Genomic DNA, 25,042 nt, shown 5'->3' with positions numbered 1-25,042 from the left:
GAGTGGAGAGGTTGTGCTGCTATACCGCTATGCCGGTTTCCTAGGTAGGTTTGAAGTGAGGTGAATGGGGTTGAGAATGATTATAGAGTAGTGGATTTGGTGATTATTTCATCCAGTCTTCAATAAAATATAATCTTGTTAGCAGCAGATGATTTCATGGGCAGATGTAGTTGCACGATAAAGGCTGATCCCGCCTCGATTGCACCGTGGTCGAATTCAAATCGCTACGGTGGATTAAAGAAAGGGGAGAGGGGGAATTCGTGTGTCCCACCATCAGCTTTTCCTTTCTCATCATCTTTAGCATGTATGATTAAGAAAAGGTAGGTTCAGATGCTGAAGCTTCAACCAAATTATTCCCTACAAAGCAAAAGTAAACCAAAGCAAGCATGAGGCATGTGCAAAGGACCCAATTTTCCGGTGTCCATGTCTATGGGATATGATGATGGCTCGTGCTAATCGGATCAATTGAGAATAATTGATGAAAGAGTAGGTATCAAGGGAGCTAGCCAGCTCTCACTAAAAGTCATACCACCATTCTATAACAAACAAATGTCAACAAAATTTATTACTCCATTGTTATTTTAAATGTTTCCTTTTGTTTTATTGCTCTGAGAAGTTATCTGTATCAAATATGTGTTTCGAACTAAAATAAATCCTTTTCTCCGTTTCTTATTCACAACAGTGTTATGATCCTCTTATGGATCAGCAACATGTATATGCATGCATATATAATTGGCGAACCAAACAGAAGAACAAATGTTTCTTCTCATGGCGAATTTAGCAAAACCAGCAGAACTATAGAGCATTTCACCTCTTGAATAGGTGATGTTCACACTTTCACCAGTTTCTAATATTTTCCATAATTTATCAAACCTTTCATGTTCAAGGTGGCCAGGCAAAATAGTTAAGGCTCACACTTTCATACAAAAAAAAAAAGAAAGAAAGAAAGAAAAGAACAAAAAGAAGAAAGAAAGAAAATCGAACCTGTCGAACCAATTGAGACGTAGAAAAGCTTTAACATCAGCATATGTTCCTTTCATCACAAAGTTCAAAAACGTGATACATTCCAGGAGCAACATACAGCAGGTTGGAAAACAAACATAAAAGACAAAACAAAAATGCGCAGTTAAAGCAAAAGCATAAACCAGCTAAAAGAAACCATAAAAAAAAAAAGTTAGTGCTACAGCCCATTTGTCATCCTTGTGCACGTCTATTTCCAATAGGGCATATTTCTTCGGAGCCCATCAGCCAACTAGGATGTATCAGCATAAGTTTTAAGGAGTAGAACACAAAAATTGCATAATTATCACATCATCCTGTTCTTGAATTATTTCACCCTTCATTATACAAATGGAATTAGGGTACAAGGAGATATCTATGTTTGAAAATTTGGATTAAATAATCCATGAAGAATAAAATGAAGAACGAATTCCTGGTAAACCCATCAGCTTTCCCACACGGATGAACAAAAAAGTGCATCTAAACAATTGAATATGACCAAATTGATCATTCATGACCCAATTCAAACCAGCTGGTTAGATTTGGAACTCAGGAACATATGCAATAACATCATCATCGATTCGATCGTGACTCGACCGGGGAAATTACCGATAAGTATTTTATAATAAGAACTTAAAAGAACGAAGACTATTCAAATATTATTAACCAGCCATTCGTACATTCAACTACCAGCCCAGAACCAGCAATTACTTTCTTCATCGCAAAATGTAATGCTCTTCGCCAATCATGTCATAATTAATTGAAGAAATAGGAGAAATGCAATCCTTTTCCCTTGAAAAAGAATCAACAAAAGCTGCAGAGGCTCACCTGTTGAATAAACCTAATGCATAATAATCAAAACTACGTCTTCCTCCTCAAACGCTTTCTCAGTTTCCTCAACTTGTGCTTGTTCATCTTCTTCTTCCTCTTCTTCTTCACACTATCAGCCCTAATGGTACGGGAATCTTCATCATCATCAGTGACATTATCGATCTCCGATCGAAATGGGACGGTTGTAGAACCATGTTTGAGAAAGAATTCAAAAGAGAAACCCGGGTAGAAACTTGAATCACTAAACCGAGTACCTTTTATATCTTCCGTCATAAGGCGATCGAAGAAGGAGAACTGATCAATGGGTTTGGTGATTTGGGGGACTTGAGTCAGCACCAATGGCGTTGGTAGTTGAGTTTGCCCTTTGTGAAGATAATTGATAATTCTACCTCTTGAATTCAATTGATTTCTGGGAAATCTTTGGAACCCAGACGCCGACATGTTTGAAGTGGTATTTCTGCTGAATCAATCCGTCAGTAAAATTGAGGACGGCGAGATTTTGCTGATCAGGGTTTCGGAAGATTTAGGATGCGACACACAGTTCAGAGTCGCGTGTTTGAAGTGCGAGTTCGCTTCGTGCACAAGTTTCAGGCCATTGGCCATTAAGTAATAATTCCAATCTCTTCCGGGGGAAAAAAAACCGTAGAAATTCAAATAACTATCCCAATAACAGATTACTAAGATTAAAAAAATATTTTATTGTATTTTTTTTTTGTATTTTTTTTATGCTTATAGTCCTAAAATTTCATTGTTTTTAGGTTGATGTCTTGAAGCAACACAAACATGTCTTTTACTCTGTAGAAGTGAGTACAGGAACAAAAGGCTTAAAAAATATAATTCGAATGTCATATATCAATACCGTAAATATAGTAAGATATAGTTTGGATAGTGCAGATCAATTATCGTATGATTGACAAGGTTGAGGTGAATGAATGTCTAGAACGCAGCATAACTTGATTATCAAATAAACACGATTCTTTTGGAGAACAACTTGTTTTCAAAGTGTTCAGCTAGTTTTTCGGATGGATGTATTTTCATTTGTGGTCAAGTGGAGTTGAGGATTGTGCCTGGTTTCAATCATTGGATGACTAACAAAGCGAGGTTAATGAATGCATTGAACTGATTAATGTGCTTTATCTCAGGCATTCACAAATCCACACACTAGTGTAGAACTATGGATTCTGGATAGTGCATGTGGTTCAGGCAAATTCAAACACCAAAACTACTTTGTAAAATCTACAGTGCGATCAACTTTTATATTCAGCCGAACATGCTTCTTATGTTATGTGAGAAATTTGAACGCACATTTTGGTTGCTATTATTCAGATTGCAGAATGTTTTACATTATCATTCGTTAAAGATACCATCTCATCATAACAATAGTTGAATTTCAAGCACGCCACCGCTAAGTTGCAATGAAAAGTGGCTGCAAAGCCAAAACTTGGATCGAAGGTGATCAGAAGTAGCAAGCAACGGCAAAACTGGGTAAATATGATCGTTAAGAACCACCAAAAACCTGAAAGAAGTGCACAGCAGATCTTAAAATAACGATAGCTTGATTTCATGATGATTTCATGAGGGAGCATAAATCTGACAGAGATACTTACTCCTGCTAGGATATCCCTAAACTCCTTGGTCTCTCCAGTTTCAGTAACAACTGGTTTTTTCTGAGGGAAGTTGCGTTTCACTTTAGGTATCATTTGGACTTTATGTTTCTGCATCAGCAAACAATAAAGTAAGCAGTAGTTAATTCGAATAAGAAAACTCAATTGAGTTCTGTTAAGATGATGGAATATTACACATGATACATCGCTCAATCAACATAAAGTTAGATCATATATTGGAGCCCAAACACAAATTTACAACTAAATCCACCTTTTTTAGTCGTTCTTCAATTTTACTTAAGGTATTAGCCTGGTCGACTTTTGATAGGTAAAAGTCCCGCTCTCGTTTAGCAGCGGAGAGTTCCAATGCTAGTTTCTGCTCTCGAGTCGCATTCTTGATTGCTGCAAACATTTGAGTTGTCTTAGCTCACTTCATGTCAAACGTACAGACTGTAACACGTCAGAAAATATGGAACAACCTAATTCGAGTACCTATCTCTTCGGTAAGATCATCCCACTTGAATTTGCTCAAGTATTTGATATTCCAAATGTCATAATAGAAGGATGACATTTTCCTGCCACCTGAACCAGAATGTGTAAAGTGTCAAACACTAAAGTGATAATCATAATACAAGATATTTAACAAAATCCATCAAATTTGATAATCAGCGGATGATTTCATGTAAAAAAATCAAGTATCGCTACAACTGTGATGGTGCAGTATCCCATTCTCAACCAGATATCATAGAATTGAGAAAGATCAAGTTTAAAAGCTATGTAGCACGGATACTCCTAATTTTTTTTAAGTATCGGACACGGATACGATACGTCGATACACGTGTCAAATACGGAAAATTCCATGTCGCCGACTATTTGTAAGTTTGACCAATCGGATACGTCTTGAACATGGCGAGGATAAGTCATGGACATGACCTGGATACGTTTTCCGGATATGTTTAGGAAAAATTGCAAATAATAAAAAGTTTTAGGGGTTAAATCATCACCCCTCTCTTACCCATTGAAGTTTACTGACGCAGTTCGCGCCGCATCCGAAGTCGCCGTCAGTTCCTGGCCAGTTTTTTTGCGTTTCTTCTTTAATCCCCACTATGTTTTTTTTTTAAAAAAAAGTTTAATGACACCTTTAGTGTCATTTGGCTATGGTTGTTTCTCATCCATGATAAATCATGACTTCGCTCACTTCAACATTGTTCCTTATGGCTTTCTATCTCTAAAATTTTTAATTTTTAATACTAAATTATATAAATAAATATATATAATATTTAAATATATTTTAATAATTATCGTATGTCAGTCGTATCGTGTCTTATATTTTCAAAAAAATTCATATCGCCATATCTGTATCGTATTCAATACAATCCCCGTATCTATGCAACATAGTTTAAAAGAGATGCAAACAAACTATTCAGTTCAACATACCAATTTGTTCGCCATTTAACATCTTTGCTATTCTCTTCGCAACGCCTTTCTCAGTGAACTCAACCCACCTGCATCAAGAAAAGGCATATCAATTTTACCGGTTTTATAGGCTACGTGTCAAACGGAGAAATGAAGAGCAGAAAATGAAACAAAAAACAAAAAGCAAAGAGCATCCTCTTTGAGATTGAATTTTGAACACTAAAAATTCAATCACAAGCAAATCCAAAGTAACTAATAGCACTTATTTGTAACAATCAATGTTACTAGCAAGGATGCTGAAGATACAAGGGCGGACTACACAGACATTTGAGGCATTAAACATACCCTTCTGAGAATTCTTGTCCTCGGAATCCACCATACTTTTTACGACGGACTTGTGCAGCAGGATCTGCAAAAAGTAACAACATAAGTCTGGTTAAAAAAAAAAATTAGAAGACCTTTTTATGTGTATAAAGCACACCGAGCTTGACAAGCATATCATTTTATTAACTGAAAAATACTCCATTTGATACAAAATGTTATCGTTACAAAAAGTTAACTAAACATCTAGCCCAAAACCTCCCTCTTGAATCAACTAAAAACTCAACCCATTTCATTTCATTAGGAAAACTTAATGCTTCACCTTCAGGCGAAAGATATATTCTTTGAATTTCTCCATACTCAGAAAGAATCTGGCGAAGCTTCAAAGGGTCCATATGAGGAGGTATTCTACTTAAATAGCAAACTCCTCGCTTGTCAGCTTTTTCAGCTTCCCTCATCAAGCTCTTCTTCCTTTTGTTTTTCAGTTTTTCCTTCTTAATCAATATATTCGAGCTTTTGTCATCCTCAGTTTGACAACTTGTTCCGGCTACCACTGGTTCTTCTACTGTCATCCTATCCAAATCTAACTAGACTTCTGCAATCAAAATGCTTCAACTTGATCCACACATAGCTAAAAATTGCACATAAGTAAAAGGTGAATCAAAATCCATGATGACTCCATTAAAGTTCAAGTCATACACTTGTGAAATAGGTTTAAATTACAAATAAAGAATTGAGTAAATTGAATGCAATTCGCCAGATTTAAAAACAAAAACTTATTTTTTTTAAAAAAAAATATGAAGGTTAAAGAAGTTAAAGCCAACAGATCCAAAAATCTTCATAGAATTCAGTTGACAACAAGTTTGAATCGAACTATAAATACGCCAACGAAGCTATTATCACAGATTAGAAGGAAAACTGGCAATCGATTAACTACTAAATGTACCAGTATCTGCGGCATGTAGTTCCAGTAGCTTGATTACAGGAGGCTGGCGGCAGGTAAGCTGTCGCAGCAGCCGAGGTTGAGGGGAAGCTTGGGATATGAGAGACTTTGTGAATGAATCCAAGGCCCGTGGCTGGGCTTTTCGTTGTTCAAATTGACCTAAAGCCCAACATATTTATTCAAAAATCAGTTTCAAGTGGTTTTTAAATGAAGATCATGTAATAGTATTTGTTTAATTTAATTAAATTTTCACAAAAATAATTATTATAAAAAATTTTTATTATAATTATTTATTTATCAAATATTATTTATTTATAATTTTTATTTTTAAACATTGTTCAATTCTGATTTTTTCTTATTCACGATTTATAAATTTAATAATATCTAAAAAACATATTCTTTTACATTCTTTCTAACTTGGAAGACAGGTGTGGTGTATGTACATCAAAGCCTATTGACATTTTTTAAACTTTTTCATTATCGTTTTATAAAAACAATTCAAACTTTCTGTGATTTGTCGGAATAAAAAACAAGCCAACCATAGTAAAAACTAGTTACTATGCACACGCGATGCGTGTGTGTTCAATCTTTTTATTATTATCGATGGACTAAAGTGAAATTTGACAAATTATGGAGGGACTAAATTGATATTTGAATTGTTGAAATAAAAATAAAAGTGTGTTGAAATTAAAACAAAAAAAGCAAAAACCAAAAATGTAATATTAATATCATATAAGGGTAAAATTGGAAAAAAAATTGGTGTTCTCTCTTGGTAGATATTATCATTTACTCACACTTAATATAATAGTATATATATATTCATATCATTATTTTAATATAAAATATATATATACTATTGTAATATAAATCAAAATTATTTACAAAATACCATTTATCATGCTATTTAAAATTAAGCATCTAATTACTTTTGTAATTTCATATTTATTTCAAAACAAGACTCATCGTTCTTCCATGCTCTGAAATGCATATTTGAGGGGTTTACCTTGTAGATGATGTTCTATTCCAAAAAAAAAAGGAATTTTATACTATTTTTCCCCATAAATTAAGCATTTATTTAAAAACCTCGCTAATTGTTTTTTTAAAAAAAAAATTATTTTATAATTTAATAAAAAAAATTTAGTTTTATAAATAATCTATGAAAAAACAATTGAAATAATATTTAGTTTTTTATTTAACGATAGTTTAATTTTGTTGTTACTATAACGTAAAATATTTTTAAACCATAAATTAGAATGATTAAATTAATTTTCTCAACCCCATCAAATTTGTAAATAATATATGAAAAAACAACTGAAATAAAATTTTATTTTATTTTATCACCATCATTTACTCAATAATTAAAAAAACTAATATATGTAATAACTTCAATGTTGACAATTTAATTATATAAATTAAATTATATAATATTTTAATAACAAATGAAACATTTAATGTATATTATTTAATTTCTAAGTAATATGTAATACAAACAAATTAAATTACGTATAAATCTAAAAAAAAAAAAAAAAACTTACAATATCAATGTAGAAGACGTCGGAACCTTGTGCACGCGCCAAAAATTCAGCTGAAAAACGATCGCGACCTGCACTACAAGCTAACAAAACTTATGATTTTAACCAACATTCAGAAATTTATCAAGAATTGAAGCAAAAAAAACGTACCCTAAATCAAAACAAAAATCGTCCAAGAGAGAGGATTTTTATCGCGCGCAGATGTGAGTGAAGTGTTGTGGAGAAAAATCGACCGAAAACGCGAAAATTTATAGCCGTCGCGATGTGAGTGAAGTATTATGGAGAAAAATTGGCCGAAAACGCAAAAATTTATAGACAGCGTGTGACGTTTTTATCAATCCGTCGCTATTAGCGACGGATTAATAAAAACTGTCGCCGATCTAAATCGGAGACGGTGTCACTTAAGCCGTCGCTACATTTAGCGACGGTTTTGTTAAAACCGTTGCTATTTACAAACTTGCAACAATTTTAGCGACGGGTTTTAAACCCGTCGCTAATTGTTTGATAAAACTGTCGCCTATCTAAATCGGCGACGGTTTCACTTAAGCTGTCGCTACATTTAGCGACGGTTTTTGTTAAAACCGTTGCTATTTACAAACTTGCAACCATTTTAGCGACAGGTTTTAAAAACTCGTCGGTAATTTTAGCGACGGGTGTAAAAACCGTCGCTAAGTTTAGCGAAAACAGTCGCTAAGTTAGCGACGGCTTTACAAACCGTCGCTAATTGTAGCAACGGCTTTAAAAACCGTCGCTGATACCTATTTTGGTAACTTAGCTACGGTGCTTAAAAACCGTCGCTAATACCTATTTTTTTTCCCATTACGAACAAAAGGCTTAAAAAATATAATTCGAATGTCATACATCAATACCATATATATAAAAAGATATAGTTTGGATGGTGCAGCTGGCTAATGATCAATTATCGTAAGATTGACAAGGTTGAGGTGAATGAATGTCTAGAACGCAGCATAACTTGATTATCAAATAAACACGATTCTTTTGGAGAACAACAGGAGGTTGGCGGCTGGTAAGCTGTCGCAGCGGTCGAGGTTGAGCGGAAGCTTGGGATATGAGAGATTCTGTGAATGAATCCAAGGCCCGTGGTCGGGGCTTTTCGCTGTACAAATTGACCTAAAGTCCAACATATTTTATTCAAAATCAGTTTCAAGTGGTTTTCAAATCAAGATTATGTAATAATATTAATTTAATTTAATTTAATTAAATTATCACAAAAATAATTATTATACAAAATTTGTATTATAATTATTTATTTATCAAATATTATTTATTTATAATTTTTATTTTTAAACATTGCTCAATTCTGATTTTTTCTTATTCACAATTTATAAATTTAATCATATCTAAAAAAAACATAATCTTTTACATTTTTTCTAACTTTCTGACAGATGTGGTGTATTTACATCAAAGCATATTGACATTTTTTAAAATTTTTTATTATTGTTTTATAAAAACAATTCAAACTTTCTGTGATTTGACGGAATAAAAAACAAGTCAACCATAGTAAAAATATATTTCTATCATTATTTTAATATAAAAAATATATATATACTATTGTAATATAAATCAAAATTATTTACAAAATACCATTTATCATGCTATTTAAAATTAAGCATCTAATTACTTTTGTAATTTCAGATTTATTTCAAAACAAGACTCGTCCTTCTTCCATGCTCTGACATGCATATTTGAGGGGTTTATCTTGTAGATGATGTTCTATTCCGAAAAGAAAAGGAATTTTATACTATTTTTCCCCGTAAACAGAGGCAGCCGAAGGGGAAATATGAGCAACAAGAGTGAACATTTTTTTCCCTAAAAACTACAAATGCAAGAAATTAAAATAAGTATCAGCCATCTATCGTCCCGCGCCACCTCCAGTTCTAAATCGTAAACTGTCCAGCGTTTTGGAAACATTCAGCAGTCGTGGATCATCCTCGGGTATCTGTCGTTCCTGAAATTCGAAAAATATTAAAGGGATAAGACATATATAATTCAGTAGCTGTAAGAAAGGGTTAGTTCGATCCTAGCCTTACAGTAATATATCAAGGATTGATACAACGACTATAAATCATTTTTTTTCATTTGATGCAATATAATGTTCGTGCAAATATACTTAAAACCTTTTCACCACAACCACAAATGGATAGGGTCGAACAAATCATAAGAAAGATGTGAAGATCATAAGATTTTGAGGCGTTGAATAATCCCTTTAAATGACCGTGAAGCACGAAACCTTTACGTAAAGTAAAAGCATTTTAAGCCACGCGTGCTGTATTCTTGTTTTATATATGTTTTAAAATATATAGGAAATAAATGACAAAACCCAAGGTCTAATGTCGGTGGATTCATGCTCATTATTTAAAACCATAGGGTTTTTAAAACTATCGATTTTACAGAAAGCGTTTCGTGCTCTTGTGACTTTTTTAGGAGTAGCAATGCAATCAGGTATTCACTAAAAGGTTTAGTAGAAAATGTGATATCAATTATGAAAAATTGAGAACTCACTTTCAAACCAAAGTAATAAGCTTCAACAGCGGGAAGTGAGAGGTTGATTTTGAGCGCTTGAGCCATATCCCATAGTAAGTTTGCAGTCGTATACCCACCGGTCTGCAGACAAGTACAAACACGGTTAAAGGGCCTTAACGGTAGGGATTGAAGATTACATGCCAAACCAACACAAACCACTATGTGATACCTTTTCACCGGCAGCAAGGAGGAGGAGATCATTTGCCATTTTAGTATTCAAGAAGTAATTCCTAGAGTTCATGGCAACCTGAAACACCAAATAGCAGTTTCATAAATAGTTACCAAGTGATTGATCGAATGCACTATGCAAACTGTTGTATACCAATGTGTCTTGCGCAATCTGCATGCCCCTTGGAGTATAACCGACCATTGCCCCTTCTGCAAGTGTCTACCACCAGTAACAACAATTGATCAAATTCAATGGGACTAATTAAAAGATGGAAGTCATAACATCACCATGGTAGAGTGAAGTCTAACAGGCTTGATAAACTACTCGAAATCAAATGGTTTACATGCGGCTAAACAAACCTAAGTTTCCAAAACAACAAGATAACACAAGGCTCTACAAAGTTGTTGATTTTATAGAAGCACGACTCAGACTTCTGAGAGCCATCAACAATAATCAAATGCAAAACATGGTGATTTTTGTAATCATTTATGATTGTTTCTGTTCTTAAAGTTGGGTGAGCTAATTGATACACGTCAACTAAGTCAGCAAGAGGTGCTTCTACTTGTCTCTGAACCTACCACGTAAAGTTCAATTATGGGTGGTTTTTTTGCGTTCTTGTAGTCTTCAAATACTTTCACACCCCGGTCTATGTGGCCAGCATGAAGATAGCACCTACACGAGAAAGTTCAAATCAAAATTATCAAAATCAGTGCGCTAATAAGTCAAGGCAGCAGTTGCCACCATCCCTAGAATAGAAAAATAATAATGCTCACACTTTTTTCTATCGAGAATTGGCAGTAAGAATCCACTAAAGTTCCCTCACTTAAACGGCCAAGTTAATACGAATATTAACCCAAAAGTTCATTAATGGTAACTCTCCTGCATAGTTATTTGGGGCGCAAGGCGCACTAAAGCGCAAGGGTGTCTTGGGGCCTGAGGTGCAAGGCGAAACGCACGCTTTATCGAAGTGAAGCGCATTTGACATAAATTTTAAAATTCAACATATATAAAATATTTTATACAATTTAAATTAAATACTTTGACAAAGATAAAAAATAATAATATAAATAAATATTCATTAGCAGATAATGTAGCATAATTCATAACAAAATAACAAACTCCAATCATCCGAGAAAATGAAAGTAATAAAGTAAAAAACCAATCTTGAAACCAAGCAACAGTAACAGACTTGAGACACTGTGTTTGGCTTTTAATTTGTAAATGATCCTAATAATTAAAGTAAACTACAACAACAGTAAGACAAGAATTATTTTCCTAATCACAGCAACAGTAAGACATCAAGCAACTCACAGGAATTCTTTTCCTAATCACGTCCAAAGTCCGAACTCCATATACAATAAATCCTATACTGAAATCCACAAAGTCAACTCTTAAATACTCACAGTTTTTGAAGATGCAAACTAGTCTGTATGATCCATATACAATAAATCCTATATTGTAATCCACAAGGCACAAAGCCAACTCTTAAATACTCACAGTTTTTGAAGAAACAAACTAGCAGAGATGATAAGGGCATGAAGCACACTAGAATAGATTGAGACGAACAGAACCAGGGCTTTTGTTTGTTATTGGGCTTGAGTTATATATCTTGAATCACATCATATAATAAAATAGCGCACAGGCGCGCGCTTTTCTGCAGAGGCGCGCCTGGGCCGAGGCGCACCTCAGGCGCGCGCTTGTTTAATGTCATGCGCCTGGGTTATGACCCAGGCGCAACAGGTGCACCTGTCGCCTAGGCGCAGCCAGGCGCTCGCCTTTTATAACAATGCTCTCCTGACGCTGATATTTTTGAAAATTAACATTTCAGATCCGAAAGTCCATTTGAATTGTTATTAAGACAACTTTAGAAAGGACATTTACATAATATTAACACAAATGGCCAACTCGGTAACGAATGGTGCATAACTACCAAAGAACAATGGAACAGGTACTACTTGCAGTTTTACCAGGAGGGTGCTATAAATTGCTATATCTACTATTATACTTGGCCAAGAGTTGAGTGGAAAGTAAAGGCCCACAAATACTTGATGTCCTTCACAAAGAAAAAGCCGGAACATCTGTGTCAAGGCATTAACATATATCGAAATTGTGAGGCTAGGTATCACAAGAAATGACCAGCCAAACAGCAAATCACCTCATAACTTGCAGCAAAATGAATACATCTGGGGTTTTTCCATCTTTTTCAAGGATCGCCAAGAGTCTATCTGTGGCCTGACAAGATACAAATTAGTAAAACTAAATTGTAAGTGAAGATTTTGTGCTGCTCTGTATCACTAACCAGTTGCATATTTCAGACCAGAGGCATATATAAGTGAGGACCAAAGCATTGATTATGTATTCTTAAGCTTAAAAGGATAAGGAATTGCTTAAGATAGATGAAGGAAATAGTTTAGATGAATTACATTTTACCCTGTATTGCTTCGAGGGAGCTCATGTGTTGATAGTGCAACAGTTAATGCACTCATGAACAGCGTGAAATATGTCATACTTTCAGACTTCAGTTCCTTGCTATAAATCATTAATATTTCCTTTTCCGAGTCTCAACCAAAAATAAATACTAAAATAAGAAACATGGACGTATAACTTTCTCAGCAGATTGAAATGATTGCTTTGTGACAAAAAAGATCTTAAACTAAGATGGTGCAGTCAAAATCAAGCGCAACAAAAATGACCAGGTAAAGGGGTGGATGAAAGTTAATTGCAAACAAGAGAGTGCAAGTAGAAGCATCCACAAACACAAAGCACCAAGTAGTGCTCCATTGCAAATTGGCCTCAACAATCTTTACTCGACTATCAGATATTAGGGGAATGGGGAAAATACATGAAAATATATAAATTGGATACATAAGACAACAATGGGCGAGTAAAATTTAGGTCAAACACATGGGAAACCCATCAGATGCAATCTAGGAACAAATGCTGCTGTAGTTTCTCTTCCCTCTAAATCTAGAAGACCACAAAAACTACAATAAAAAAGCAATGCACAGATGTTTATAAATACAGTGCGAAGAAAGAAGAAATTACTGAATAGAAGAACACATAAATGTAATAAACTACAGTGTGTGATGCTAACTGAATCATTTAGTCATTCACGTAGTACCTCAACATCCATAAGATCAGCACAAGCATGGAATGCAACATGGTATACAGTCAACTCCCTGAAAATGAATCCACCGCGGCGATGAACATATTCAGATGTAGGGAGACCGTACAATTCTTCTTCAGATATACCCATCATTACATTTTGGGCACTTAGTTTTGTTTGATCAACTGAGGACCATCCTTTGGACTGCTCAACAAGCTCGATAATCTTTTCCAGAAATAAAAGGATATGAGTATTACCAAAAAGATCTTATTTGTGAAATCGAAAGTAGCTAAGAATAGCAAGAATCAAATTCAATGCAGTTAAACAAATGTATTTGATAATTACTTTGGAGCCTGTATCATCAGTCAAAGGTTTCCTGTTCTTGTATGCATTTATTATTCCAGCATAGCAAAATTGGTTCAAGCCGAGACCAGAAGCTGTCATGTCTCTAACAATTGCATATCTGCAACACAGAAAAGGTGATACTGAAACAATTAGCGTGTGCATTTAAGATATGGAGAATCATAGGTTGGACTGATCAACATTTGTGGGTCAACATACAAAGAAAGGAGTAAAATATCGATCATGATGAGAAGTTAAAATACCCAAAATAATGAAAGAAAAGACACGGTTAGAATTTGTTAGGATATAATAGGGCACATAAAAAATAAAATAGATGGGTGTTGTTGCGTCAATCGTAATACATATGCTTTGCTGCAATGAAACCCGGGATGGCAAACTATAAAAACATTAATCAACCACAAATACAAAGTTCAGGCATTAACACAGACGTAAAGAGAGTGAAAAATTAACTTACACTTTATCTAATTGACCACCAGCCGCACAAGCATGAAGCAAACATATGTAAGTTTGCCCTGTAGGTTTTAATTCAGATCTCTTCATTTCATCTAGGAGCTTCAGACGGATATAAAAGATGTCGAAAAAATAACACGATTAATTTTCAAACACTATAACTGAACTATTAGCAAAAGGGAACAAAAGATAGCAAGCCAAAGATGAACAATACCCGAATAGCCTGATCCGGATTCTTGCACTTTCCGCACGTCGAGATCAAGTAGTTGTACAAAAAAACCTGGGTAGAAAACGAACATATCTTACTGTTTCATTTAAGTAATTGAGAATAACTGTCTGGGTGATAGGGTCAATCGACCGACTATCAAAATCACACGCCAAATTGGTGTTGTTTGTCACAATTCATGACCAAGGCTATACAGATGCACTGCATTATCAACAAAACATCAAAAACATATCAAGAAAATACATACATCTGGAACCAAACCCATGAACTTCATTTCATCACGGAAAAAGAATGCATCTTGCAAGCGAGCCCCTTTCATAGTCCCGACTATAAGTGAGTGAAATGTATCCCTCTCTGGCTTCACCCCATCAAGCATCATGTCATCGTACACATCCCTCAACAAATAATGCCTATTTTTTTCAATTCACAATACATCAGGCCATCTCATCAAAAACAAAAACCAGCATAGTTATGTTAGCAAAAACAGCAAAGAAGCACTACACCTTCGCTGAGAAACGAGAGAGCCAATGACTGTGTTATATTCCGCCTCATTGGCAGCATAATTTCTTTTTAAATACTCTTCCGAAGGAGCACAGAAATTTCTACGGCCTATGGCTCGAATTACTGCTCGACGATTTCCTGTATAAATGAAAAATGCATAGCAACACACCGAGAAACAAAAACACAAAACTCAAGCACTAAATTGCAAATAAACACGTAAACGAGCTAAACTACTAAATATTTTGCATAACAACAGAAGGTATGTCCGCAGAGTACCTGAGAGTATTCGCAGAATCTGCATTATAAACGCAGCACTCGTAAATTGACGTAATTCTGTAGTCTGGTTTTTTCAAGCTAACCTCGAGTAAAGGGGGAATTAACAAAAACCTAGAGATTGTGGAGAAGACGTACACGTGGCCACGTCACAGGGGTCATGTTTGGAAACTTGGTGCACTTCATGACAAACTAGATATTTTTTTTTATAATTAGCGAGGAATTAAATTGATATTTGACTTTTATAATTATCGAGAAATTAAATTGATATTTGATAAATTATCGACGGACTAAAATATTATTTGAATATTCGTAATTAAAAAAAAATTTCAAAAATTTTTTTTTTTGAAATTTAAAAAAAAATAAAAACAAAAATGTAATTGTGTTATAAAATAAAGACAAAATTGAAAAATAAAAAAACAAACCAACTTTTTTGTCTCTATCAGAGAGATTATTAATAGATAGTAATAGATATTTGATTAATTGATTTGACAATTTGTATTAAAGCTACCATTTCTTGTTTCTATTTTGTGGTTTGGTTTAGTAATATAAGTTAGATCATCTTTTGGCTTTTGTTTTTTTTTTTTAGTGATGACGTAGGGTCAGCACAATTAAATATCTTTTAATGTTATATTCACTTTTTTTGAATTAAAAATATCATTATTTCATAACATCACGTCAACACTTTGACAAATATTGATAAAAAAAATAAGACATAATCTAATTTACAAGACCAAAACACGAAATTTTTCTTAGGAAGAAGCAAGCGAATAGCGATAGGCCACTATAGTTATATATAAAGATCATACAAATCATTGTGTAAGTAAGTAAAAATAAGTAATTCAATGGAAATATACAAGAAGAAGACTTGTTAAAGAAATGTTTTGTCCATCATCCAGCCTTGCGCTCAATTTAGCCATTGTTTTCTAAAAATAATTTTATATATAGTGAGAAATATTTCACAAATGGTATAACCCAAGTGTCAAATCCAACATAGAGAAAATAATATTAAATATAGATATTCGATTATATATTTAAGACCGATGAAAAAAGAAAATGTGTTTGGGACGGAGGTAATCTAAGACATTATTAATAGCTAGATTCACACATCTTTCATTCATAAATGGTCATTCTCTTACTCCATCTGCCGTCGTTAATTGTTCACTTTCTTCTATGAATTTTTTAATGGCGTCCAATTATGAAATTGAATGGTTAAAAAAATTGAAGTACCCCATCCATCTTTCCATTATTATGCAACAGCACTTCAACTACTGGCGTATTTTGATCCGTTACACGAATAAACATTATTTTTCCGATCATCAATTTGTTGCAGATTACATTCATCATCAAGCTTTTCATTCAACGCACCATTTCAATTCTTAACTAGGAGAACGTGTAATATATATAAGGTTGAGTTTGGAGAGAATGATTTGAATGGATTTGATTTCGAATTCAAGTCTTAAATCCATTGTATCCATTTGGTTCTAATAGAAGGATTTGAAATATCTTATGTTATTCGTCAATTTAGTCATTTCAAATTCATTTTTGAAATCCTCCCCAAATTCAAATCCAATTTAAAGCTATACATACACTTGCAAGAACAAACAAACTTATATTTATTTTTTTCGATTACGTCGTAGAAAATGCCAAATTAAAATATATGAGGTAATAGAGTAATGAGAGGAAGAATAACAGAAACAGATTAAAACATCAAATTGATACATATTTCCATTTCATGGCCCGGGGAGCAATAATCGTATTATTAAAATTTTGAAACATCGAGATCTAAGCAGGGAAGAGAATACCTAGTGGACGAAAACCCATCAACTCTTTGATCCTGGCGATAAACAAAAAGGTTTATTACGATAATCAGCAGAAAACTTCAACGGGGTTGGATCGGAGTGACCTGCATGAACAGATAGTTCCCAGCAAAGATGTCGCCAAAATGGGCTCGACTGTCCTTCAATCTCCTGTACATATTCAGCCATGCAGCCATGAGAACCCTAGCTTTCCTGCTCAAGAACCTCCTCGAGCTCGGTATCTTCACTTTCAATCTCCTCCTGACGTGAACCTTTCTGAAGAACCTGTGGTGGGACGAGCTTCTCAAGTACCTCCCGATCACCTTCTCCCCCAGGCCGAAATCGTCGTCTTGTTTCAGCCTCTCGTAAGAGAGTTTAACAGAACCAGTACTACTGCTGCTCGAGGAAGCCATTGTTGGGGGTGAAAAGAGAACTCGAAAGTGAGTTTTAACTCTTGAATAATTTAATGGCACATTCTTGCAATTTGTATGCGAGTAAGGGAAGTGGTTATTAGAAGGGAAAAGGTTATTTGGTTGTTGATTGCATTCATTGCTTGAAGAGGTTGTGTAATAAAAATACATAAATTTTCGTGACACCGTCTCATAAATTAATTTTACAAGAAAAATCTCTTATTTAGATCAAAAAAGATATTATTTTCATGTTAAAAATATTACATAATAAATATAGATAGAGTTGACTCGTCTCACAGTAACAATCCGTGAGACCATATCACAAAATAGTAATAAATACATCAATAAATTCGTTAACATTTTGTGGACAAGAAAGGAGAGATTTTAATATTATACATTATCTGGAACATATTATTTTTTATTTTGCGAAACCAAAACATATCTATATATATATTTATTGAGTATGTCTCTTGTGAGATGGTCTCATGAATCTTTATCTTTGAGACGGGTCAACCCTACCGATATTCACAATAAAAAGTAATACTCTTAGCATAAAAAATAATATTTTTTTATGGATGACCCAAATAAGAGATTCGACCCACGGAATTGATCTGTGAGATCGTTTCACAAGAGTTTTTGTGATACTTATTATATGAAGTGTGATTTCATTACTGAATTTACAAAAACNTTCGACCCACGAAATTGATCCGTGAGATCGTTTCACAAGAGTTTTTATGATACTTATTATATAAAGTGTGATTTCATTACTGAATTTACAAAAAATACACTTACGACTCCTTTTTTATTTAATAAAAAAATATCGTAAAAAAAATATTTTATTAAATTTATAGCTTACTTAAAATTATCATATCTCACGCTCTTCCTTGAAATTCAAAAATTCACTGACTATATGTACAAATTACAAACTGTGACCAAATGATTATAAATATTTTCCCTACAATTTTTCGTAGTTTTATATAACAATTAAATCGTAACAATGTTCATATTTAGCTAGGTATGTCTCAAATTTTTACATGTGATTGAGAAAAAATACACCATAAATATTTATTAAATTATCACTTTCTCAGGCTAATCTTATTAAAAATATAGCAAAATAAAAGCTCCATCTCATAATTAAAATGACAAAAAAAATATTTATATATAATTTGTTACAATATTGGGTAAAATGTATCTAGCATCCCCTTTGCGTATTATGTTTTATTTTTTAGTTTGCTGATTATTTTAGTCCTCGAAATGATTCAAATTAAGATGCCTTCTTAACTTGCTAAAATCGATTTTTCTTTCCTTGAGCTGGTGGTGTAAGATTTGTCAGAGTGAAAGTTTGATAAATGGTTATGAATTTGAAACCAATATTTTATCAGACGAACATGTCGTACAATGTTGAGTCAGTGTGGTTTATTTGACTAACGAGATTTGCATGATACTGTGTTGGTCTGCGAGTTTACTCAATGGATACAAAAACGTAGTGGTCGCGGGTTTCATCGTCATAAAAAAATTTAAAAGAATTTGAATGTTTCTTTTTTTCCATTAATTAGTTTTTGTGAGAAATAAAAGTTTGAAAGATTAATACATTATGATGAATGCTAATGTACAATCGTTTAATATCTAAAAATAAGATAAGTTAAATATAATCCCTAAATATGCTACGAATGTATAAAATTTATTTAAAATAATCGAAATAACTTCAATGTTAATCCTCGATTCCTCATGCCCAAATTTATCCTCCAATCTAATTTTTCTCCTTTTTTTTGTTTTTTTAAATCTAACTTTTTTTGTTTTTGTTTTTGTTTTTGTTTTTGTTTTTGTTTTTGTTTTGGGTTACTTGATTTTTTTTTTAAATTCTCTTTTGTCTTTTTATTTTTTTGTACAACTTCTTGTATCCAAAAGCTTTAAAAAAAATTATTTTAAAAAATGGTATTAGAGTTTGTAGCCTCTAAAAAGTAAAAACTTAAAACAATTTACAATAACTAAGTCAAATGGCTGGGCTCTTAGTTAAGTGTGAAATTTATTATTTAAAAGAAAAACAAAGTATATCTTTGACTTGAATTTGCTAACAAAGTTTCTTGGGTTGTCATGGAAGTAAAAAGAGTGAAAAACTAATAAAAATACGACAAAAACTTATGTGAGACGGTCTCACGGGTCATATTTTGTGAGACAGATCTCTTATTTGGGTCATCCATGAAAAAGTATTATTTTTTATACTAAGAGTATTTTTTTATTGTGAATATCGATAAGATTGACCCATTTTACAGATAAAGATTCGTGAGACCGTATCACAACAGACCTACTCTAAAAATACACTTTTTGCAAATGAAATCAGAATCTTGTCTCAAAAACCAAAATTGAAACATTTTATCAGTTTCGGCTCCAAAACCATAACCATGGACTTACGGGTCGATTTCGATTGCTAAAAATATGAAACCAGAACAATGTGGAATCATGATCAGAATCGTAAATTAATTTTAAATTTAAAATATATTATAATATAAATAAGTAGCTTAAATTATTCAATTAAAGTATCTTATCAATATAAATTAAATTTAACCTTTTACTTTATTTATTTTATAAAACTAAATATTAGCAATATTTATAATATAATTATAACGGTATCATGGATCTATATTCGTGAAACGGGTTGACCCAATTTTTTCTGAGAATAAAAAATAATATTTTTAATTTGGATTTCAAACCATAAAAAAACAAAAAAAAAGGAAAAAGAAACTTTCATAGGGGAAATAAGAATAAGTAATAAATGCCAATCACATATTGTACATGAAAAGCCAAAACTTAACTTCATCTTCCAGATGGTAACACAACCAATGCAAGAATAATTTGATGCTGGAGTTGAAAGACGGATCAAGAAGCAGGGACGATCCTCAGTAGAGCTTTATTCTCGTCTGGATTGAACTTCGACAAATAGGGCACAGCTGAAGGTCCGTTCCACACTCGCAACACGTCTGAAAAAAGAACGAAACAAATGGTCTCAAATTAACTAAAATATTTTTGTGCCGACTTGTTAAGGCTGCTCGTTTTCTCCAACATAAAATTTATGTATTGGTCCTAAATTTATGATGTTTGTATATTATCTTATCGATTATTTGGCTCAAGGTAATTAAAATTATAATAATAACGGAATACTTTTTTTTGACTTGAACTTGGACAAGTTTATAATGCTTGCGAGATCCAATAGTTTTGGGTCTTTTAGAATCTTGGTAGAAGTACCTGATGTCCACAACCAAAAGCCATATCTTTTGAGTTACTTAGGCAAATAGGACAAATCTGTTCAGCAAAGAAACAAGAATCGGTGAAGTTTTTTTATATGGGACATAGGAGAAGAACACTTGCAAATGATCTAGCAAGTTCTCATTAACAGAATCTAAGGAGGCGTATGCGCGTTTCTATGTACTCAGCTATACCTGGGTTTCGTACGTGGAGCTTGATGCGGAAGGAGCTTCACTGCCAGAAACATGAGTCTGGTTGTAATAGGAACTTGAGCCATGTTGAAAACTGGTGGCACGAGAGGGTTTTGAATTGCTACCAAAGGCTGAACCGTAGACAGGAGGTGGAAGAGCAATTCTACGAGGCATATTTCCTCTCCGTGCACTACAACACCCAAAAAATGTAAGATCAGTAGCAAATTCACCCTTGTGTGTTTGCGGATGCATCACATGTATATATATATATATATATGATCGGAAAGAACCAAGTAAAGTAATCATTACCCCAACAAGTTGAGCTCCATAGTCGCTTTATACTGAGATGGAATTTCCATCAATGCTGCAAGAGCAAACTCCGTCTCTTTTCGAGATTGGTGCACGTTTTTTGACATAATTTCCGTAAAATTGACAAACTGGATAACAAAAGTAATACGTGAGTGAAACGAACTAATAGTGTGCAAATTCAGATTAGAAGTAAGACACAAACCTGGAAATTATCAAAATCCCGAACAGGGATGTTGTCATCGAATTCCTTCATCATGTCCCAAGGTCCGTCTCCAACTCCAACCAAAATGATAGACAAAGGCAATTTGCTGCAAACATTAAAAATATAACCAAAAAAAAAAAAAACAAGATCGACAAACCTTGGGAAATGTTTCTAGCAAGTTACCTCGCTTGAGCAATTGCCTGAACAGTTCTCTGCTCCTGAGGACTTAATTGACCACCTACTGTATCAACACTTCTAGTAACCTACCATAAAGAACAATATTAAAAAACGTGACATACGCGACTGAATCTCTAGATAAAGATTTCAGAGGCATTCTCGGTTGTATACGAAAACACGGCTGGCTTTATTGATGGAATTATACCTGTCCATCCGCAATAATCAGTAAAACATGATATTGGCCTCCACTTTGCTCTACAATAGTCATGGCCATTTCAATAATGGGTGTGAATGATGTTGGACCTGCAGCAAAGTGACAGAGTCTAAGCTAAAGCATTCAATTCATCAACAGATGCCAATCTCGACAAAAAAAATATATGAGTGTTACCTGAGAGTTTCGAGTTAGGAATAATCTCTCTATACCGGGTTAAAACTTCCTCAAATCCACTGCAAGGTCTCTCTTCCGGGTAGAAACTGAATACATCTTGATCATGAGTTGATGCTGCCAAGATTAGTCAGAAGAAATGAATTATATTGTTTTCAAATAATTCATGGAGACACGAACACTTGTCGTATAAGGGGAAAGAAGAAAGTTTATGATGGAATACCATCTCCGAATCCGAAACAGGGAATCAAGTTATCATCGTCAAAAGCAGCCAAGGTTTTTCCGATGATGGATATTGCTTGTTCATAGGGATTCGAATCACTTCCAATATGATGCAAGCTTCGACCATGATACGACCTCTTACCTAAACATTCGACCAAGCTCAGCACATTTTTTCACAAAGTTTAGTGACCAAGCGATTAAATGGCATAGAAGAAAGAACTGAACCTGTCCACTCGTTGCTCTTAGTAAAATCGATTCCAACAATTAGGTTGGAAGACTCGAGGCCTGCATGTGCAAGAGCTCCAGTCACCTGAAAGAAATAAACTTCACATCAGAAACATTTAATGAAAAATTAAGCATTCAAGTGGCTCAAAAGAAAACTGAAATCTTAACACCAAATCAAATAAAAATAATAGATAATTTGGATGAATATGGCATAAATCCATACAAAACATGTTTATTTGATAAACTACTGGAGATAAGCTGCAGAGTTTGGCCATACCCCTTAATCTTTTAGAGGAAAATATGGTCACTGGGCCTTAGAAAAGAAAAGTAGAGCCTTTTTCTAAAAAAACTCTCTCAATCATTGTCCTCTCATTCACATATTACTATCCACCACCTGATCTTGCTCTTTATATATTTTCATCTTCTAAGCATTTAGGTTTGTATCAGATAAAACTTGTGATTGTTTTTTATACAAATATTTATCCATGCGCGTACCTCCTCTAACGAATTATAGTTATCGGCGATCCTTGAATACCTCCTCTCGAACTTCTTCTTTGGTGGATGCAATTGAGATGGATTGCCCTGACCTTGAGCCGGGGCATAGTGATGATTCGGTGTCACATGCCCTTCTGGATAAGGATGCTGTGCAGGGTAATTGCGAGCATATTGTGAATGCGACGCTTGTGGATGCTCATGCTGCCATGAAGTTGAGGCACTAGACGAAGATTGCCTCCAACTTCCCCTATTCGTAGGACTTGAGCATTTATTTCCCATTAAAAAAATCTGAAATATTTTAAAACCAAACGACCCGGATTCTTGCGATGCGGCAAATCAAAGAAACTGTCCAATATCAATTATACGAGAGGCCGACACAGGAAAAAAGGATACAAAAACCACCAGTCTTTCCTCTGTTATGGTCAAAGAAATAATGCACGCTAAAATAACAAAAACAAAAGTTGAAGTGCAACAAAATTCTACGACCTCTGTGTATATTTATATAACAAGAAAATCCAATGTCGACTAGATTGTGATAAAGGCGGTTCGTAAGAATTTTAAAATTTGAGAACTTATGGATAAAAGATGGATAAGAACAAGATATATATCAAACCGCCGACCGCGTAAACTTAAATATTTAATACGTGCGTAAGTGTACGGGTATAACAGAGAAACTGCGTCGGGGAAGAAACGTAAATTGAATGAACACTTGGAGTTCAAGAAAAGCCCCGTCAAAATTATGATCTTATAATTGCTATAAGTTAACAAATCACAGAATTAACATCCCGGAAAAGTTGGGATGAATTTCTTAACAAAAGCACGCCTTTTATAGATTCCCTGAAGCATTTCTTTCCCAGTATTTGAAGGACATTAATGGAGGATCCCATCCTTTGGAGGAAAAATGGGGGGGAAAAGGCTGAAATTCGAAGAACCGGGTTTTATGACCGTCGCCTTTGGCGACGTTTATTTTTAAGCCCGTCGCCATATTAGGCGACGGTTTTTTTACCCGTCGCAATATACGGCGACGGGTCTTGTACACCGTCGCTAGTAGCGACGGGAAAAAAAACCCGTCGCTACTAGCGATGGCTTGCATAAACCGTTGCCGATCTAGATCGGCGACGGTGTATCAAAACTCGTCGCAATGAGCGACAGTTTAAATTAAAGCTGTCGCTAATGGCGACGGTTTATGAAAAAAACCGTCGCTATTGTTCTTCATATACATTGCTAATATACGGAGATTTTTTACTACTGTTTAAAAATAATTTTAAGATTGATTTGATTAAATTTATAATTAAAAAGTGAATATTTGAAAGAAATATAGATAATAATTATATTTAAATTTTATCATAAAATTATATTATTTTAAAGTTAAAAAAAATCGAACTAGAGATGACCTAAGAGACAAATCACTAATCTGAATGGTTCTGCCAGCCATGATTATATTAATTTACCAACTCGTCGTCTTGTCTTCTCCTCAAATTATGGGGGAAAAAAAAATTAGTGCTGTCAAATGTATTGTTTGTAATTATGAGATTATGCATATATACCATGTGACAAGGTTATGTGACATGTTATTTTACAATAATATTCGTTTTGATAATATACATTTTTATTTGAGTTCATGTTTACAAGTTTAAACGAATTTAGTACGAAATTAAACGTAAAAAAATGTTGTAGTTTTTATTAAAATTTAATTATATTTCACAAATAAATAGGCTAAATAAGACACATATATAATAAATTTAAGAATAATTCACAAATTCTGAAATTTTTAAAAACATAAATATCTCAAAATTGAAAGGAATAGTTTTGTTGGGAGATATGACGTGAGTATCTTGTCTTTCGAAGAAAATATTTTTTTTTTTAAAAAAATTTCTAATTGAGGAAAATTGAGAAGGTTTTAATTTTAGATAGTTTAATTCTAAATTTTAAAATAAACTATGTTTGACTGCGATTAAATGAATTTAACGATGATTAATGTGGTCAACCATTTTTTTTTCCTGTTTTGGACGGACTATAGTATTTTTTGTTACGTTTCACTTTTAATCCTATTTTTAATAACATTAGTCAGTAGTTCGATTTTCTTACCAACATTTTCTTTCTTAT

General features: G+C 33.7%; 3 protein-coding genes across 3 annotated transcripts; all 3 read right to left on the bottom strand.

Moving 5' to 3' along the window:
- Positions 1–118: 118 nt before the first annotated feature.
- LOC140969431 (pre-rRNA-processing protein ESF2-like) lies at positions 119–5,743 on the bottom strand. The gene is made up of 8 exons (XM_073430782.1): positions 5,494–5,743; positions 5,196–5,259; positions 4,872–4,939; positions 3,927–4,016; positions 3,706–3,836; positions 3,438–3,545; positions 985–3,346; positions 119–357 (listed from the first exon to the last, which is right to left on the bottom strand). The coding sequence occupies exons 1-7, from the start codon at positions 5,741–5,743 to the stop codon at positions 3,329–3,331; spliced, it is 729 nt and encodes a 242-aa protein (XP_073286883.1). The 3' UTR covers positions 119–357; positions 985–3,328.
- A 3,529-nt stretch (positions 5,744–9,272) lies between these two features.
- LOC140969427 (pentatricopeptide repeat-containing protein At4g35850, mitochondrial) lies at positions 9,273–15,464 on the bottom strand. The gene is made up of 13 exons (XM_073430775.1): positions 15,282–15,464; positions 15,008–15,143; positions 14,752–14,914; positions 14,493–14,558; positions 14,283–14,380; positions 13,811–13,928; positions 13,481–13,690; positions 12,515–12,591; positions 10,938–11,031; positions 10,513–10,578; positions 10,360–10,437; positions 10,170–10,271; positions 9,273–9,615 (listed from the first exon to the last, which is right to left on the bottom strand). Exons 1-13 carry the CDS (start codon positions 15,304–15,306, stop codon positions 9,520–9,522), a joined length of 1,329 nt encoding a protein of 442 aa, XP_073286876.1. The 5' UTR covers positions 15,307–15,464; the 3' UTR covers positions 9,273–9,519.
- Positions 15,465–20,216: 4,752 nt separating this feature from the next.
- LOC140969396 (E3 ubiquitin-protein ligase RGLG2-like) lies at positions 20,217–23,863 on the bottom strand. Its single transcript, XM_073430716.1, has 11 exons — positions 22,937–23,863; positions 22,442–22,526; positions 22,218–22,358; positions 21,998–22,111; positions 21,815–21,912; positions 21,616–21,695; positions 21,433–21,538; positions 21,231–21,358; positions 20,925–21,111; positions 20,731–20,787; positions 20,217–20,465 (listed from the first exon to the last, which is right to left on the bottom strand). The coding sequence occupies exons 1-11, from the start codon at positions 23,213–23,215 to the stop codon at positions 20,385–20,387; spliced, it is 1,356 nt and encodes a 451-aa protein (XP_073286817.1). The 5' UTR covers positions 23,216–23,863; the 3' UTR covers positions 20,217–20,384.
- Between the last annotated feature and the right edge of the window lie 1,179 nt (positions 23,864–25,042).

The sequence above is a fragment of the Primulina huaijiensis genome, unplaced genomic scaffold (genome assembly GCF_012295235.1).
Source record: "Primulina huaijiensis isolate GDHJ02 unplaced genomic scaffold, ASM1229523v2 scaffold4153, whole genome shotgun sequence".
Classification (NCBI taxonomy): domain Eukaryota; kingdom Viridiplantae; phylum Streptophyta; class Magnoliopsida; order Lamiales; family Gesneriaceae; genus Primulina; species Primulina huaijiensis.
This window is presented reverse-complemented; position numbering and strand designations above follow the sequence as displayed.